Below are 18,334 nucleotides of genomic sequence, written 5' to 3'. Positions count from 1 at the left end.
ACATTAAATACCTCACATGGAAGGTGGTATTTCCTCATGGCAGTAACATCAGCACGACGAGTCAGTGAATTACAGGCCTTGGTCCATTATTCTCCGTATTTACAGTTTCATTACCAAAAAGTGATTCTCCAAACTCACCCATCCTTCCTACCAAAAGTGGTGTCTCAATTCCATCTCAATCAGACCATAGAACTACCCATTTTTTCCCTAAACCTCATGCAAATGACAGAGAAAAATTACTACATACGCTAGACTGCAAAAGTGCGTTAGCATATTACAAAGAAAGAACAAACTCGGACTCCCATGTTTCTCAACTCTATCTCTTTCGACCCGAAAGCGCCTGGGCTACTGGTGGCTAAACGCACCATCTCCAGCTGGATAGCACAGTGCATCAAGTTCTGCTACGACAAACAAAACCTAAAGCTACAATCTGTTCCCAAAGCTCACCAAGTTAGAGCAGTGGCGGCCTCCTTGGCACACCTTAAACATGTACAACCCCATTGACATTTGTAAGGCAGCTACATGGTCATCGCTCCATACCTTCACATCGCACTACTGCCTTGATCAACAAGCAGCCACTGATGCGAAGATAGGGCACGCAATCCTGCAATCTCTATCCTCTTCTACACGGTGAATGCCACACTGTTCATGATCACGTACAAACATATATACCATAAACAACATGATCGGGAGCTTGAGACTCCCATGACCAGCATGGCTAATTCAGCCCTGCTATCGACGGGAAAAAGCAAGTTTGCTTACCATAAACAGTGTTTCCATAGATAGCAGGATGAATTAGCCATGCTGACCCACCCTCCTCCTTGGCAGTCACCGTCTTTCTGAACTACAGCTTAATCACAGACTGAGGAGAATCTGTTACTTTCCTGCACGGGAACACACGCGCAGCCGCAGAGAGCTAAAATCTAAATCTCTGCTTTGTAAAGCTCCGCCTCCCGGACCTGATTGACAGATCCCATGACAGCATGGCTAATTCATCCTGCTATCTACGGAAACACTGTTTATGGTAAGCAAACTTGCTTTTCCTCTATTAAAATAAAATACATTTATTTATTTAAAATACTTCTAGATTGCTTAATTGAGAAATGTGGTCATACCATTAGCTTTTGCAGAGTGGTTAACTATTTTGTGGCTTCTTGAAATTGTTGAGATAATTTTCTGGAACTCATCAGTCTGTTGTGGAAGTGCCTGCAGTAGTCAGAGTGATCAGGTAAGGTAGTTGATTTCTGGAAAGTAACTCTTTCTTAGAGCCAATTCTGTATTATTGCACAGCTAGAGAGGGCTTTATGTAAAATAATTCATTAAGGGTAAAGTAAATATTATTATACTGATTATTCTACTGGTGCGTATTTATCTTGTTCTTGTTAACTCTTCAGTGCATATAGTTGGGGGCTTTCTCTGAAAGTGCATGAGACCTAATTATGGGAGTTCCATTGCGGGCTTCAAAGGGTTAAATGTCTATCAGAGTCTCATGTGGAAAGGGATCATGCTGGAAGTGTGTGTGACTTGGCACAATTTCCAGTGGTCCCCTGAGCAAAGTGAAGGACAAGGTTCAGGATCTAAGGTGAGCTGGATGTCATCCAGATCAAATAATATGACTTGAAAAAATCCCTCTCTGGAAGTTCATGGAGATTAGGGGTTATTTATTTGTATCCAATTCCTAAAATCATAAAACCTGTGCTATGCAGCGTTAGGCCAGTAGATATGATGCGGTTTCTTCAGAGAAGGATGAGTCAGTTTTATCAGCAGAGGAAGAAACAGGACTGAAAGATGACTGGTGCCAGTTAGACTGCTAATTTTTCACAGTGACCATCCCCTTGAACTGCTTTTGGATTATGAATACAGCGATAAAAGGAGCCAACCAATGTTGATACAATGCTGATTCTGTATTACCGAGCATGAGTACGTGACATTTGTATTTGTGTAATGTAACGTAAGTGAGCCTCCGAGACTGACATGGCTCATATGGAGTGAGTCTTGATGAGACTGTCAAGCTGTAGGCCCACCTGGGCGTAACAGAAGGAAATACAAGTCCGCAAGCCAATGGGATAAGGTCTGCTTGGATTCCACAGTCTTCAATATTTTTTTGTCGAAAGAGACAAAAGGTTGAGTGGATAGGTGGTGAGGTGCCGTCTTTTCCAAATAAAAGGTCAGAACCCGTTTACAATCCAGGATGTGCAGGGCTCGCTCACCTCGGTGAGTGTGCAGCTTTCGAAAAAAGGAAGGCAACACAATGTATTGATTAAGATGGAACTCTGAGACCACCTTAGGAAGGAATTTGTTGTGTATGCAAAATCACCTTATCATGGCAAAAAATTTTTTAAGGTGGGTATGACACCAGAGCTTGCAGTTCACTCATCCTGCATGCGGAAGTAACCACAACCAAGAAGATGACCTTCCAGGATAGGTACTTTAGGTTGCAGGACTGCAATGGCTTGAACGGAGCTTTCATGAGCTGAGACAGGATGACGTTGGTCCCAGAAGACGGACGGCTTAAGCTGTAGCAAGCCTCTCATGAACCTCCCCACATGCAGATGGGAGGAATTGGTAGAATCATCCTTACTCTGATGGTATGCCCCAATGGCATTTAGGTGGAACTTCACTGACATGGCGTGCAGACCTGATTCAGAGAGGGATAACAGGTAGTCCAAAAGGTTTGGTGGGGAACAAGAGGAGAGATTGAGACTGCTCCCGAAACACCAAGCTGACAACCGCTTCTACTTGATATTGTAGGATTTCCTTGTGGAGAGTTTTCTGTACTCCAACAGGACTCTGGATACGCCCTCCGATAGGCCCGGGGCCTGCACAGTCACCCGGTCAATATCCAAGCCGTGAGGGACAAAGTAGGTCCAGAGTAGTCCCCAGCCAGATTGGGGGACGTGTGGCAAGGTCCCATAGAAGTGGGAACCAGGCTTGTTGAGGTCAAAAAGGGGCGACCAGGATCATGATACACCCTTCCTGTTGGAGCTTTTGGAGAGGTTTTGAGATGAGCGGCAGGGGAGGGTAAGTGTATAGCAGTCCGGTGCCCCAGTGAATCAAAAGATACACAGTTCTGAGGAGAATGCTGTTCTCGATGGCCCACAACCAGATCTGGACTGCCTCTTGGCAGAGAGCATGGGACCCTGCTCCTCCCTCCTTGTTCAGATACGACATAGCTATTTGAGTGTCAGTCTGAACAAGGACCACCCTGTTGAGAAGGTGCTCCCTGAATACCTTTGAGTGTACCGGATCGCCCATAGCTCCAGGAAGTTGATCTGGGACTGCTCTTCTGCCAGGACAAAGCCTCGGGGTGTGGAGGCCTGCAATATGGGCTCCCCAACGTGACTGGGATGCATCCATGGTGAGGATAATCTGGAGCTGCAGGCACCAGAAGGGCATCCCCCGCTCCAGAATTGAGGAGTTTGACCATCACTGGAGGGACTGTTGTAAGAGCGTGGTGATTAATTATGTATGTTTGACTTATGAATGTTTTTGATTCATGTTTTATTAGCCCCTGAAGCAGCTCACTTGCATGCGTGAAACTCAGCCAGAGTCGGGCTATCATCATCACCATTTTATCAAATAAACTCAACTTGATTTCACCGATCGTTTCTTTTTGGTAGCTCCCTGGGATGGGATTCTGCTGTTAACCAGTCTATTAAAGTCAGGATGCCCAGTGCCGGTGTACTGTTCAGCTATAAGTGCCCACTTTTAGAGCTTGCACTGGAAATTAAACTCCTGGGACTGAAGTGGAGTAAACTCACATTTCTGGTGGCCAAAGGTATTCTATTGCTGTGTCCAGTCTGATTTGAAGCAGCTAGACACTACCACACTGGGCACAGCAACAGTATAACATGACCATCAGAAATGTCAGTTAAGTTTTACTCCTGCTGTGACCCAGGAGTTACATTTCTAGCATTAAGAAAATGTGCTTTTAGCTTTCTGCCCTTTAACGCATCTTTCTCATTGCTAGGGAATAGCTAATGCCTTCTTTTACATGGGATTTGCATGAACTCATGCTAATTTGACCACTTGCTTTTACTCCCCCTGTTTAATGCACATTTTTTAGAAGTTAGCTCTGGTATTTAACAGAACTTTTAACTTACCGAAGAAAAATGCACATTAAAAAAAAAAAAAAAAGAGTAGAAACTTGCACTAATGTTAGCTGCCTTATTACATCATCTCCATTGGGCTTGTACCCACTTTCCTTACCAGGGTCTGTGATCTATGTCTCTGCAACATCCCTAGCTGATCCGGGAAGCAGAAACCGGACCTGGAAATAAAACCCGGGGTTTTTCGTATGCAGTGCACAGAGCTACCAATGATCCACCATGCTAGCTCCTCCTGAAAGTTTTAAGGGTAGGCACATAGCGCTTGTACCCTAGAAAGAAAGGGACTGACTTTTTTACCTGAGCTTTCAGGAGGTTCATGGGCTGGGTTGAATGTTGCTGGTGGGACTTGGGCCTCCTTTCCCCAGAGCGGTGTTCTGGTCGCTGTATTGGTCCTGAAGAAAATTAGAAGGTCGGATTACCTATTATTGGACCAACATATAAATTCTGAAAGGATGTTATATACTTTCAAGATTTTCATCATCTTCAGATTTTTGAGTCATGCGCGCTTTCAGAAGTTCATGTATTACCTCATCTGTGGATTAAGCTTAAGCTGATCCTGTAAAGGGCATGACAGTTTACTAAAGTTGGGTAGTTGGAATACAGTAAGTCGATCTTTTCAAATGCCTGTTCATTTTGCTCTCTTTACTTTTCCTTCTTTCCACAGAGAAGGTACAGGCAGAAATCGATGCAGTTATAGGCCGGGACAGGCCTCCTTCCCTGACAGACAAGGCCCTCATGCCCTTCACGGAAGCCACGATCATGGAGGTGCAGAGAATGACCACGGTGGTGCCCCTTTCTGTTCCTCACATGGCATCAGAGACCACTGGTAGGTGTCGAGATGAATTTTTGTTTCTTAGGCATTGGCTGCCTGTGCAGAACGTGCATATTTATTTCTGGGTAATGCTGTAAACTTTAGGTTGTTATGGGTTGGTGAAAGGGGGGGGGGGGGGAGAGTAGGGAACCAGAGCTTAGTCTTCGTTTTACCTGCTGGGGGAACTCAAAGAAAACATGAACCATTCTTTGCTGAGCTGCTGCTACTTTATCAGCAGGGTTATGTTTGGTCAGTTAATTATATTATTAAGTAATAAATATGGTTATTTGACAATTTGGCACCTGATATACTACTTTTAGCCTGTGTGATTACATTTTAGCACTTGAAAATACTCCTGTCCCCAGAGGAAGACCAAAATAAATTAGGAAGAGTGTGGTCCCTTTTCAACAAACACTCCACTCTCACCATCCGTGCACTCCAACTGATCCCCTCTCTCAAAGTCTACCCTCTCCAGTCTGTCCTTTTTCTCATCATCCACCCCTCCAGTGGACCTCCTCTCTTAATCTCCTCCCCTTCAGCAGACCCCCTGCTTCTCCCTCTGCCCATCCAGCTGATGCCTTTTTATCTCTCTTATCCCCTCCAGCCCTATTTCATTCCCCCAGCTGATCCTCTCATCTCCACGCCCTTCTTATAACTCCCAACTGATCCTCTGTCGTCCCCTCCCTGTCATCCATCCCGTGTCTCAAATCCCAGTCTCAATGCTTCCACTTCCACCCCTTTGCTCACATCCCCCCCAGCTGATCCCCTCACCCACAGCTCTTCTCTTACATCCCCTAGTCAATCTTCTGTAGTTTCCCCCCTCTCACTCTCCACCTGATCCAACCTTCAAACCCCCTCCTGCATTTGATCCCTCCCTTCAAATAGTCTCTCCTCCAAACATCCCCCAGCCCAGGGTCAACATTTTCCTTTGGGCCCTGGGCTGAAGGTGGATGATAACCGATATGAAGAGAGGGCAGGCTGATGACCGGGTCAGCATTTTTCTCTTGCGTGGGTTCTGTCATGAGTGAGGGGAGAGGAGCAGAGGCAATTTCCCCCCGGCCCAAGCTCACTCAGCCCACCCTCCTCTCCTCCCTTCATGTCTGGTCCCAAGCATGATGGTGATCTGCAAGTGGCAGCAGAATTAGTAATAAATGTCATAATGGGGCATGTGAGCGTGTGCAAATTCGTTGGTGCTTCAGTGATCCTGATATCTCCTCATTCTTCCTGTTACTGTACAACAGAAACTCATGCAAGGGCAGTATCACTGCAGGGCCTGTGAGTGCATGCTGGTTCACAAGCCCCACGCTTACTGCCACTACTAATGCAGCTGCTGGGAGTGCTGCCAATTGAGGCACTTGTGACTCTGACTGAAGGTTTTGTGACCCCGTTTGGGATCCTTATCCACAGTTTGGGAAGCCTTGTACTAAGCATTTTTCCCATAGACACAAAATGGAAAAACCCAATTTCCAGTTATGAGTTAAGCTAAGTAGACATATTTGTTTTGTAATTCCGTGGGCTTCAGCTCCTCAGTCCTTTTTTTTTTTTTGCATAGTCAGAGCCTTTGTTCAGTCAGGAATAGCTAAAAATACTGGAAAAAAATCTCTTCCAACTATGGGAGCAGTACAGTCTGCTAAATTGAAAAAATCAGGGAAGAAACCTTCAGCAGAAGAACCGATGTTTCTGGAGTTATCACATATCAAGTGATGAAGAATTGAGTCATGGAAGGGCTGGGCTACCAAAATCTCAGCTAGTCTTGATACCAAGCTACAGACAATCATGGAGAAGATGGCTCAGCTCGTGTCAGCAGTAAAGGAACAAGATGATCATATTAAGGACATGGAAGTTTGGGTAAGCAACCTGGAAGACTCTTTGATAGTTATGCATCAAGATAGAAGCCCTGGAGAAAGCAGAGTTGCTTACCTGTAACAGATGTACTCCAAGGACAAGCAGGATGGTTGTTCTCACATATGGGTGAATCCCTTGCTATTTGTGGCCCAAACAAAAAAGGGGAAGCAGACAACAGTTCCATCGGGCACAACAATGTTTTTGTTGCAACAAGCCTTTAAAAAAAAATAAATTATTTATTTATATTTAAAGGCCCACCTAAGTGGTGGGGGTGGGGCAGCCTGGGGGCAGGCTGCCCCAGCCTGGCACAAAAATGACAGGCGGGAACAGAGTTGGGTTCTACTCTTCAAACAGAGGACAGACTGGCCATACCTACTATTGCATCAGCCATCCTCTCCAAAAAATAAGGTGATGGGAATAAGTGGAGAGAAATTCATGTCGACCTGGGAAAAAATGTTGGAAGTTCAATTGACTAGTTAAGATGGAAATCCAACACTATCTTAGGCAGGAACTTGGGGTGCATACACAAGACCAAACTATCATGTAAAAACTTAGTGCAAGGTGGATAAGTCACTTAGACCTGAAGATGCTGACCTTGTGTGCTGAAGTAACCGTCACCAAAAGTACTTCACCAGGTACTTCATAAGACTTGCCACAGTGGTACCTTGAATACTGTGTACAATTCTGGTCGCCGCATCTAAAAAAAGATATAGTTGTGATGGAGAAGATACAGAGAAGGGCAACCAAAATGATAAGGTGAATGGAACAGCTCCCCTATGAGGAAAGACTGAAGAGGTTAGGACTTTTCAGCTTGGAGAATATATATATATATATTGAAAAACACCAATGTCCATGCCTGATGAACACTTTTAACCTTTGCAGCTGCACCTTTCAGTTTTTTTTCTATTTTCCTGATTTTATCAAGTTTCCCTTTTGAAAGTTTAGTGTTAGAGCTACAGATTTACTTATTGTCCCCCTTCCAGTTATTAGTTTAAATTTGATCATGTAATGATCACTGTTGCCACGTGTCCCCACCACCATTACCTCTCTCACCAAATCCTACGTTCCACTAAGAGTTAAATCTAAAATAGCTCCCTCATTTGTTTTGTTCCTGAACCAAATGCTCCATGAAGCAGTCATTTATTACATCCGGGAACTTTGTTTCTATCAAGTCCTGATGTTACATTTACCCAGTCAATATTGGGGTAATTGAAATCTCCCATTATTATTGCACTGCCAAATTGGTTAGCTTCCCTGATTTCTCTTAGCATTTCATCATCTGTCTGACCATTTTGTCCAGGTGGACGGTAGTATACTCCTATCACTATACTCTTACTCAACACACATGGGATTTCTACCCATATAGATTCTACTGAACATTTAGTCTCTTGTATGATCTTTATTCTGTTGGACTCTATACCCTCCCGGACATAAAGTGCCACATCCCCACCAAGTTGATCCTCCCTATCATTGCGATATAATTTGTACCCTGATACAGCACTGTCCCTTTGGTTATCCTCCTTCCACCAAGTCTCTGTGATGCCAATTTTGTCAATCTCATCATTTGCTGCTATACACTGTAACTCTCCCATCTTGCTTCTTAGACTTCTGGCATTGGCATACAGACATTTCAAAGTGTGTGTTTTGTTTGTATTAACAACCTGCTTTTCAGTTGTTAGGGATAATTCAGAAATCATTAGCTTCAGTGATTTTTTACATATAGGCACCGGTTAACCAGGATGGTACCTTTATACAATGATATGAAACTACCACTCTCTCCTTCAAAAAAATGTTTTGAGGCATTTGGTTGTCTGGAAACAGTTTGATATACGTAATATAATCTTTTTTTCAATTTAAAGGCCTATTTAAAGCCAGGCCCTGCCTTCGATTAGGGCCTCAGCAACGGGTCCTGCTCAGATCTTGAGTGTGTAGTCTGTCGAGCCTGGTCGGCTACCCACATTGGGTTCTGACCTTCTGCATGTTTGCCAGGGTAATTGGTCGCTGATGGAATACGCGATCAAATTCCAAACCCTGGCCACAGAGCTGAACTGGCAGGGCGACTGCCTGCGTACTATATTCCTGGAGGATTTGGCCCCCAGGATTAAGGATGAGCCAGTGGCGTGAGAATTGCCTATCTCTCTCGAGGGCCTCATTGATCTCATGGGGAAGATCGACAGAAGCCTCCAGCAGCGAGCTCATGAGCTCCGCTCACTTCAAAGGGGCCCTTCCAGAAAGCCATCTTCTTCCATGATTGTTCTCGTTCCCCCTTTAGGGGATTCCCTAGAGGAACCCATGCAACTAGGTAGTGTCCAACTCACTAATGAAGAGAAGACCCGATGTCGTCAATTAGGTCTCTGTCTGTATTGCAGAACAAGCGGTCATCTTTTAGCCCAGTGCCCAGAGAGACAGGGAACTTCTCCACGCGACAGAGCGGACAACCTTCGGGCTAACCACCCCTTTGCTTCAGTTTCTAGTGTCTTTGTCCCTGGAACAACCCTCCGCATGATTCTCCACCCAAGCCCTGGTGGGCTCCGGCGCTGGGGAAAATTTCATACGACAAAAGATTATACACCGGTATCAAATCCCCACGAAACCCCTAGTATCACCGTTGGCAATTTACTCGGCTTTTGGGGATCCCCTTCCCGGGCTTGTGACTCAAACCACTGTACCGCTCACATTGAAGATAGGATCCAACCACATGGAGCTCGTTTCCTTCCATGTGCTTCCTAGGGCAGTAAGTCCCATCATTTTGGGTTTACCGTGGTTGCAGAAGCACCAACCCCAATTTAATTGGTCCACAATGGAACTCATCCATTGGGGACTAGGATGCACGGATTCCTGTTTAAAGTTGGAAGAGCCTCCCAGTTCTCTGCTCGTGGCCACCACCCTGCCCAACCTTCACACCCATGACAAGAGGTCGCAAGGGACTCAAACCACCTCCAGGGCCTTTCAAAAGGTTACATTACAACTAGTCTTTGCTCAGTTGAAAGACTAGTTGGTCCAAGAGAGATTAGAATATGAGGACTGGAAGAAGGAGCACAACAGAGTTATGGAAAAGATCACATCTCTACTAAGCGAGAGAGATGAAGAAATACAAACTTTGAATACCCTTCTGGTACAGGAGAAGGGCAAGAGACAGCGACCCGCTTCCACCTGTCTAGCCTCTGAGGGAACGGAGGGCCTTCATCCCACAACAGTAGGCCCAGACCTCCCTTCCCGCTATTGGAAGAGTTTCTCCCCCTCGACAGGGAGGGTTCGGTCCCCAGAATTGCATGAACTAGGGGGGACAAAATCAATCCTTTGGTTGTAGAATCCTCCACTCAAATCTTCCTTGGAGCTGGTACCCCCACTAACTTGAGGCCTTGAGAGGGGAGCCTTGGAGGAGGGGTACTGTTACATTTGGTGGCCCGTGGGTTTGCCCAACGAATTGCCGCACTCACCTCCAGCCCTGCGAGGCGGGCGCCTCATGTCCCAATACGGGGACTGGCGTACAGTCGCTGCCGTGCACGTTACGGCCGGTGTGGTGTGCAGCTCCTCGCGTCAGGGCATCCCTTGTGCGGGCCGCCCTCGGCTCGCTCTGCTTCTCCCCCCTTTCAGCTTGCGCGCGGGACAGTCTGGCTTCTTAAAGGGCCAATAGCAGGGGAGACGGGCTCTGAAGCCCCCGGGCCCTTGCTGATGACCTCATCAGCCAAGGCCTATTTAAAGCCTTTGATCAGGGCCTCAGCAATGGGTCCTGCTCAGATCTTGAGTGCATAATCTGCATTGTTCCTGATCCTGCGTTCCAGCCTTGTCTTCCTGATCCTGCGTTCCAGCCTTGCCCTTTGGACTGACTCCACGGTTTTGGACGTCTGCCTGGTATCTAGTCTCCACCTGCCTGATCCTTGCCTGGTACTCAGACTTCGCTTGACCTCCGCCTGCCCTGACCTCCAGCCTGTCTCTTCGTCTTGCCTGCCTGCTGCCCATCCCGACCTTTGGCCTGCTCCTGGTTTCATCTGTCCGCTGCCTGCCCGACTCCGTGCTGTCTTCCCCTTTGGACGTGAGAGACCTGCATCTAAGTCCTGCTGGCCCCACTTCCAAGGGTTCAAACTGTGGGGAATGTGGGCTGGTAAAGGTGAAGCTCCTGTTGGGTCTCTCAGCCTGTACTGCTTCCCAACATTGAGAACCACTGGGGGCCTTCCCCTGGTGGCAGTATCAATCTCGTCTCTGCTCAAGGGTCCACATACGCAACCGAAACTTTGACATAAGCTGTTCATGCTGAACTCCATTGAATGATATCACCTATAGGTGATGCCAACCATCCTGCTTGTCCTCAGAGAAATAGTTTAAACATTTTCAGGCAAGAAACATGAGGATTTAGAAAATTATGGTCACCATAGCAACCTCTGAGTGATCTGAAGAAGGTGATTTGATTGGGTTCCTCTGAACAATGTTACTGGAGATTGTGGGCCTGCAATGCAAAACTGGCAGGACAAAAGTAGATGGCACACACAAGGCCCTGGCACCAGCTCCTGAGCGGGAAGTCAGGAACCTGGTTATAATCCTCAGACTGCACAACATGAACAATAAGACAAAACCTCTGGAGGTGGCACAGAGGAAGGGTGGCCTTTTTCTTCAGGAATATCGCATATGTGTTTGTCCAGATTTTTCTCCTGAGCTTTAGTGGAAGAGGTAAAGGTTGGCTGAAGTGAAGAAAGCCAGGCTGGAGGTCATTTCAGAAAGAAAGCTTAATTTCTTTGAAACAGCAGAAGCTGTCAAGAGGTTTTTGAATAAACCCCTCAGTAAGTCATCTCTGGGGCATGTTTTAAGGCTAAGTAAAAATCACTGGAACAATTTGAATATGAGACTCAACAAAATGGAGGATCTGCAGGGCTAGAAGCTATGGGGCAGATTTTCAAAGGGGTACGCATGTAAGATATGCGTGTACCCCCCGAAACCCTGCCCCAAGTTCCCCCTGCGCACGCCAAGCCTATGTTGAATAGGCTCAGCGGCGCGAGCAAGCCCCGGGATGCATATAAGTCCCGGGGCTTTCCCGGGGGGGTGGGGCAGCAGGCGTGGTTTCGGCCCAGGGGCGTTTCGGGGGCATGGCCGAGGCCTCCGAAACTGCTCCCGGGCCGGGGAATTAAGCGGCCAGCGCGCTCGCACAAGTTAAGCCTGGCAGGCGTAACTTGTCAAACAAAGATGGGGAGGTTTAGATGGGGTGGGTTAGGGAGGGGAAGGTGCGGGGGGGTGGAGGCAGGTTGCGTGGCTCGGCGCGCACAGGCTGCCGATTTTTGCACAGCCTTGCGCGCGCGACCCCGGATTTTAAAGGATACGTGCGGCTACGCGCATATCTATTAAAATCCGGTGTGCTCTTGTTTGCGCCTGGTGCACGAACAAAAATACGCGCGGGCGTACTTTTTTAAAAATCTACTCCTATGTGCTTAGTTTCCTCCTCTTTAGAACAATCCCAATTTTGCGGATTCTGGTTTTTTCCTTTTGGTTTTTTTTCCTTTTCCTTCCTCCTTTTTATCTGCTTTTTCTGATGCATCTGGTGGACTTTGTCTTTGGTGTGCTTTTTTACAGCAGCACCTTCTCCTCCCTGAATCTCGTGCAGAAATAGGGACACTACATTTTTTTCTTTCTTTCTTAGCTCTGGAGTCAGAACTTGGTGCCTCTACACAAGAAAAGACAACCTTGGCAAGGAGCAGTCCAGCCGGTGTGCTTTTTCACCTTTTATTTTGTTTTCTTTGGTATATTTGAGGGTGATGGATGGCGTGGATGTGAGCTCTTGTAGTTGTGGGATAGTGGAATTAGGTCAAGGAAGAGCACTCAATGTCATCTACTTGGATTTCAGCAAAGCTTTTGATATGGTCCCGCACAGGAGGCTTGTGAATAAAATGAGAAGCTTAGGAGTGAGTGCAAGGTGGTGGCCTGGATTGCAAACTGGTTGATGGACAGAAGACAGACAGAAGACAATGTGTGATGGCAAATAGAACTTACTCTGAAGAGAGAGCGGTGTTAAGTGGAGTGCCGCAAGGATCGGTATTGGAACCAGTCCTGTTCAATATCTTTGTGAGCGACATTGCAGACGGGATAGAAGGTAAGGTTTGTCTTTTTGCGGATGATACTATGATCTGCAACGGAGTGGATACGCTGGAAGGAATAGAGAGAATGAGACTGGATTTAAGGAAGCTGGAAGAGTGGTTTAAGCTATGGCAGCTGTGATTCAATGCCAAGAAGTGCAGAGTCATGCATATGGGGTGTGGAAATCTGAAAGAACTGTATTTGATGGGGGGTGAAGGGCTGATGTGCACGGAGCAGGAGAGAGACCTTGGGGTGATAGTGTTTAATGATCTAAAGTCGGCGAAACAATGTGACAAGGCGATAGCTAAAGCCAGAAGAATTCTGGGCTGCATAGAGAGAGGAATATCTAGTAAGAGAAAGGAAGTGATGATCCCCTTGTACAGGGCTTTGGAGAGGCCTCACCTGGAGTACTGTGTTCAGTTCTGGAGACCGTATCTCCAAAGGGACAGAGACAGAGAAGAGCAACCAAAAAGGTGGATGGTCTTCATAAAATGACTTATAAGGAGAGATTGAAGAACCTAAATATGTATACCCTGGAGAAGAGGAGGAGCAGGGGTGATATGGTACAGACTTTCAGATATTTGAAAGGTTTTAATGATCCATGGTCATCAACAAACCTTTTACATTGGAAAAAATCAGTAGAGCTAGGGGTCATGATTTGAAGCTCCAGGGAGGAAGACTCAGAACCAATGTCAGGAAGTATTTCTTCACGGAGAGGGTGGTGGATGCCTGGAATCCCCTTCCGGAGGAAGTGGTGAAGACTAAATCTGTGAAGGGTTTCAAAGGGGCATGGGATAAACACTGTGGATCCATAAAGGCTAGAGGATGGGAATGAAGAGAAGAGCCGTGGGGGTGGATTACTGGAGTGGAGGCTACTTCCTGGTGATTACTACCCTTACTCAATAAGCCTTCGCATGGTTAATGGAACTCCAACATTGCTCTCTGCTTCAACAGCAAGGGGAAATGTGGAAAAGAGGATTTGCCTTCAGATAACAACCAACAAGGACTGAACTTCACAATCTGAGTAAACAACTAAGCGTGGGGGTAGCTTGCTTATTATGGCGGTTACTACCCTAAACCAATTAAGCCTGATATATCACTTTGAATGCATATACAGCGTTGCTGTCTACTTCAATGGCAGGGGGAAATGTGGAAAACAGGATATACATTCAGACAACATCCAACAAGGCATTGATCTGTGCAGTCTGGGTAAACAGGCATTGGCGTAACTAGAGTGATGCAGCGGTTACTCCCCTTAACCATTAAGCCTTATGCTCACCTTTGCAACTCCAACATTACTCTCTGCATCAAGGCAGGGGATGGCAGGAAATTTGAATCAAACAGTTACCAACAAGGGCCCTGAACTTGGTGGTTGGGGAAACAGATAAGTATGGGAAAATAAGTGTGGGAGCTTGCTGGGCAGACTAGATGGGCCGATTGGTCTTTTTCTGCCGTCATTTCTGTGTTTCTATGTTGATGCTGCCTGACAAAAGTGGTAGCAGAGAGGAGGCTGGAAACTGCAGGTTTGTTAGTCTCACCTCGGTGATAGAAAAATTAATGGAGATGCGGCTGAAGGAAAGTTTAGTGAACTATTTACAAACTAGTGAGTTGCTAGACCTGAGGCAGCATGGATTCACCAGAGCAAGGTCCTGTCAGACAAATCTGATTGATTTTTTTGATTGGGTAATTAGAGAAGTGGATCAAGGAAGAGCGCTTGATGTGATTTACTTGGATTTCAGCAAAACTTTTGATATGATACCACCTAGGAAGCTTGTGAATAAAATGAGAAGCTTGGGAGTGGGCGCCAAGGTGGTGGAGCGGATTACAAACTGGTTGACTGACAGGAGAAACTTAATAACTAGTCTTTAAAAAGAATTACGCAAATAAGACTTGGAGACCTTACTAGGCTTGGGGAGAGAAAGGGGTAAGATAACTTCATTGCTATTTTATTATAATACATTTGTTAAATATACTGACTTATGCACCATTTTTCACACGTTTTGAATTGAAAGCTGTTTTTAAAAAAAGAGTTGAATAAAATGGTAAAAACCTTTTTATACATCAAGTTATGGTTCTGCCTTGGTGTCCAAAGTGTTTCTTGCATGTAATGTTAAATGGAACCTACTCTAAAGAGAGAACAAAGTAAAGTGGATTGCAACAGTGATTGGTTTTGGGACCGATTCTGTTCAATATCTTTGTGAGTGACATTGCGGAAGGGATAGAAGGTAAAGTTTTTGTTTACGGATGATACAAAGATCTGCAACGGAGTGATTTAAGAAAGGTTAAACAGTGGTCGAAGACTTGGCATCTAGGATTCAGTGCCATGAAGGGCAGAGTCATGGTAATCCAAAAGAGCTGTATGTGATGAAGGGTGAAAAACTAATGTGCACAGAGTGGGAGAGGGATCTTGGGATAATAGTGTCTGGTGATTTGAAGGTGGTGAAGCAATGTGACAAGGCAATAGCTAAAGTCTGAAGAATGCTGGACTGCATAGAGAGAAGAATAACCAGTAAGAAAAAGGAAGTGATAATGCCCCTATACAGGTCCTTGATGAAGCCTCACCTGGAGTATTGTGTTCATTTCTGGAGACCATATGTCAGTAAGGATAGAGACAGAATGGAGGCGCTCCGTCCAGAAAAGGGTGACCAAAATGGTGTGGAGTCTTTCAGAAGACTTAAGAGGAGAGGCTGAAAAATCTGATTATGTATACCCTGGAAGAGAGGAGATGCAATGAAGTATTGATACAGACCTTCAGATACCTGAAAGGTTTTAATGATGCACGTTCCTCTAAAATTTTCCTTGGAAATAAAACAGTAGAACTAGGGGTCATGATGTGAAACTTCAGAATGACTAGAACCAAAGTCAGGAAATATTTCTTCACAGAGAGGGTGGAAGATGCCTGGAATGCCCTTCCGGAAGAGGTGGTGAAAATGAAAATAGCAAATAAATTCAAAAACTCATAGGATAAACACTGTGGATCTCTAAAGACTAGAGTTGGAAATTAAGAAAATGGTGCGGGGGGTAACCTTTATGGAAAGTCAGCTACTATCGCTAACAGAAGGTATGGTGATTACTACCTTTAACCAATTAGCTTACACGATGTTGATGCAATGGCAGCATCACTTTCAGCTTTGACGATGGGGGAGAAAACGGGGAGTTGGATTCAGACAACAACCAATGCTGGGTACTGATATGCAGGCATTAGGGGAAAAGTGCAGGACTGCTTCTACAGCCAAATCCTAAAGCAAAGCACATTCAAACAGCCTTGTATGAATTATCAAGAAGGGTGTTCACCCTGTAAAAATGTTGCTAGCAGTAATTTTTTTACAGGTTTGACAGTTGCTTGGTTTTGATTGTTAACATTACTATCCTTAACATAAGGCTTGGGAGTAACTTGCATGGAGCGGCAGTTACTATATTAAGAAACTTGCTGGGTAGACTGAATGGACTATTTGGTCTTTTTTCTGCCATTACGATGTTACTGTCTTTGAAGATATCCGTTTAAGTAGCTAGTTTTCCAGCCACACAAAGCCAGATAACTTAAAATTCTAACTGGTTATATTCAAACATAGCTGGTTAGTTTTTAAGTTATCTGGCAATATGTAGCCGGAAAACTTTAGGCTAGTATATTCAGTAGAAGTTTTATCCTACTGAATATATGGGACAAATTATTTGACTAATTTTAGCTGGATAACTTGTCTAGTCACCAGCTTACTGAATATGGACCTCTTGATGGCTTGTTGAGCATAAAAATATAGCTGGTTGCTTTCATTCTTTTGCAATCATTTTGCTTTTTCAGAATTTGAATGTATTGTTCTCCTTGGCAAACTGAAAAAAATGTAGCATCTATTCCATGCCACTAGATTCGTCATTGCTCGCTTTTGTAAGATAAGACCTTTGATGAATTCCTGATGTAGACAAGTGTCAGACGCATCCGTATTTGAAAAACTTAACTAGTCTTTAAAAAGATTTACGCAAATAAGACTTGGGGTCCTTACTAGGCTTGGAGAGAGAAAGGGGTAAGATAACTTCATTGCTATTGTGTTTTAATACATTTGTTAAATATGCTGACTTGTGCACCATTTTTCACATGTTTTGAATTGAAAGCTGTTTTTAAAAAAAGAGTTGAATAAAATGGTGAAAACCATTTAATACATCAGGTTATGGTTCTGCCTTGGTGTCCAAAGTGTGTTTCTTGCTGAGTCTCAAAGCTGTGAAAGGCAGAATGCTCATATCAAAGTAAAGAATTTAGCACAGAGTGACGTCCAATTACAACTGCATCACATCAATTACAATTTGTATTTTTATTTTTTTTTTAGTTTTCCAGGGCTATACAATTCCTAAAGGTAGCGTGATCATACCTAATCTCTGGTCAGTGCACAGGGATCCTAAAATATGGGAAAACCCAGATGACTTCTACCCTGATCGATTTCTGGATGGAACTGGACATATCCTCAAAAAAGAAGCATTTATTCCTTTTGGGATAGGTAAATATTTGCTTGTAACTGAAGCCTGACAAAAAGGGGCAAGATTTTGAATATTTGAATGGGGAAGCTAGGATTAAAAGGAACACTATATAAAGCCTGGCAAATATTGTAGTGTAATGCAGTTTATTAAGACTTTTTTTTTTTTTTTCCTCTCCCATCAACAAACAGACACAAATTTTTCATTATGCGTGGGTGATGTCTTCCGATGGCACCAACACAGACCAAAGACCTTATTGAACATGTGCGGATTTCCTGTGCTTACTCGATACCTTGTGACCCTCTCAGTCTCTGCCAGAGCTTAAGCATTAGCGAGCTAGTCAATTCTCAAGCATGGCTAGCGCATCCTGCTCTCTACAGAGAACCCTGTTTATAGATAAGCAAACTTGCTTTCTTCATCAGAAGCAGGTATGAATTAGCCATAACACTTGGAGTCCCAGGCTTAGGTTTGTACAGCAGACAGGGCCGGAGGAACCACTAGGCGAGCTGGGGGCAAAAAGTGCCCTTTCAAAATTCTGCCAACCCCCACCTTCCCCCCCCCCCCCCCCCCCCCAGTGCCACCCTCCCGACACCCCTTTGGTGGTCCAGTGGAGGGCCTAGGAGTGATCTGCCACTCCCTGGGCCTCGGCTGCTACTAACCAAAATGGCACATGGTAGGGGTTGAAGGCCACCGGCGCCATTTTGATTAGTGACAGCTGACGACCCAGGGCCGGCAGATGGCTCCCAGGCCCGCTGCTGGACCAGCAGGTGATTTGAGTTTTCTTTGGGGGGGGGGGGAGGAGTCGGAGCTGCGACCTGGGACGGGGCGGCGCAAAGCTGATGGTGCCTAGGGCGCCCAATCCCCTTGCACCGGCCCCGACAGCAGAAGTACTTACTAAAACAACTTGGCCTCACCAAGTGGAGAGTGGACTATTGGGTGAACAAGGTAAGCAGAACTGATTATCTAAAGTTACTATTTCACCGGAACATGCAGTCCAAGCTGTACAGGGATGTGAATATGTGCATAGCTGGCCATATAGCAC

At 45.4% G+C, this 18,334-nt stretch overlaps 1 protein-coding gene across 2 annotated transcripts in view; it reads left to right on the top strand.

The window, feature by feature from the left end:
• LOC115088484 (cytochrome P450 2U1-like) overlaps positions 1-18,334 on the top strand; it is a 62,661-nt gene that overhangs the window by 34,029 nt on the left and 10,298 nt on the right. Inside the window, exons 3-5 of one of the 2 annotated variants that reach the window (XR_003855792.1) lie at positions 4,774-4,935; positions 17,148-17,315; positions 17,484-17,720. Coding sequence is in view for 1 of the 2 variants with exons in the window: in XM_029596754.1 (XP_029452614.1) it covers positions 4,774-4,935; positions 17,148-17,315 (330 nt within the window). In the remaining variant the exon portion in view is untranslated. The remainder of the gene's footprint in view (positions 1-4,773; positions 4,936-17,147; positions 17,316-17,483; positions 17,721-18,334) is intronic. The other variant, XM_029596754.1, reaches the window with a different exon arrangement.

This window comes from Rhinatrema bivittatum, chromosome 1 (assembly GCF_901001135.1).
Source record: "Rhinatrema bivittatum chromosome 1, aRhiBiv1.1, whole genome shotgun sequence".
Classification (NCBI taxonomy): domain Eukaryota; kingdom Metazoa; phylum Chordata; class Amphibia; order Gymnophiona; family Rhinatrematidae; genus Rhinatrema; species Rhinatrema bivittatum.
Note: the sequence above shows the minus strand (reverse complement) of the source record. Positions and strands in the feature narration are given on the sequence as shown.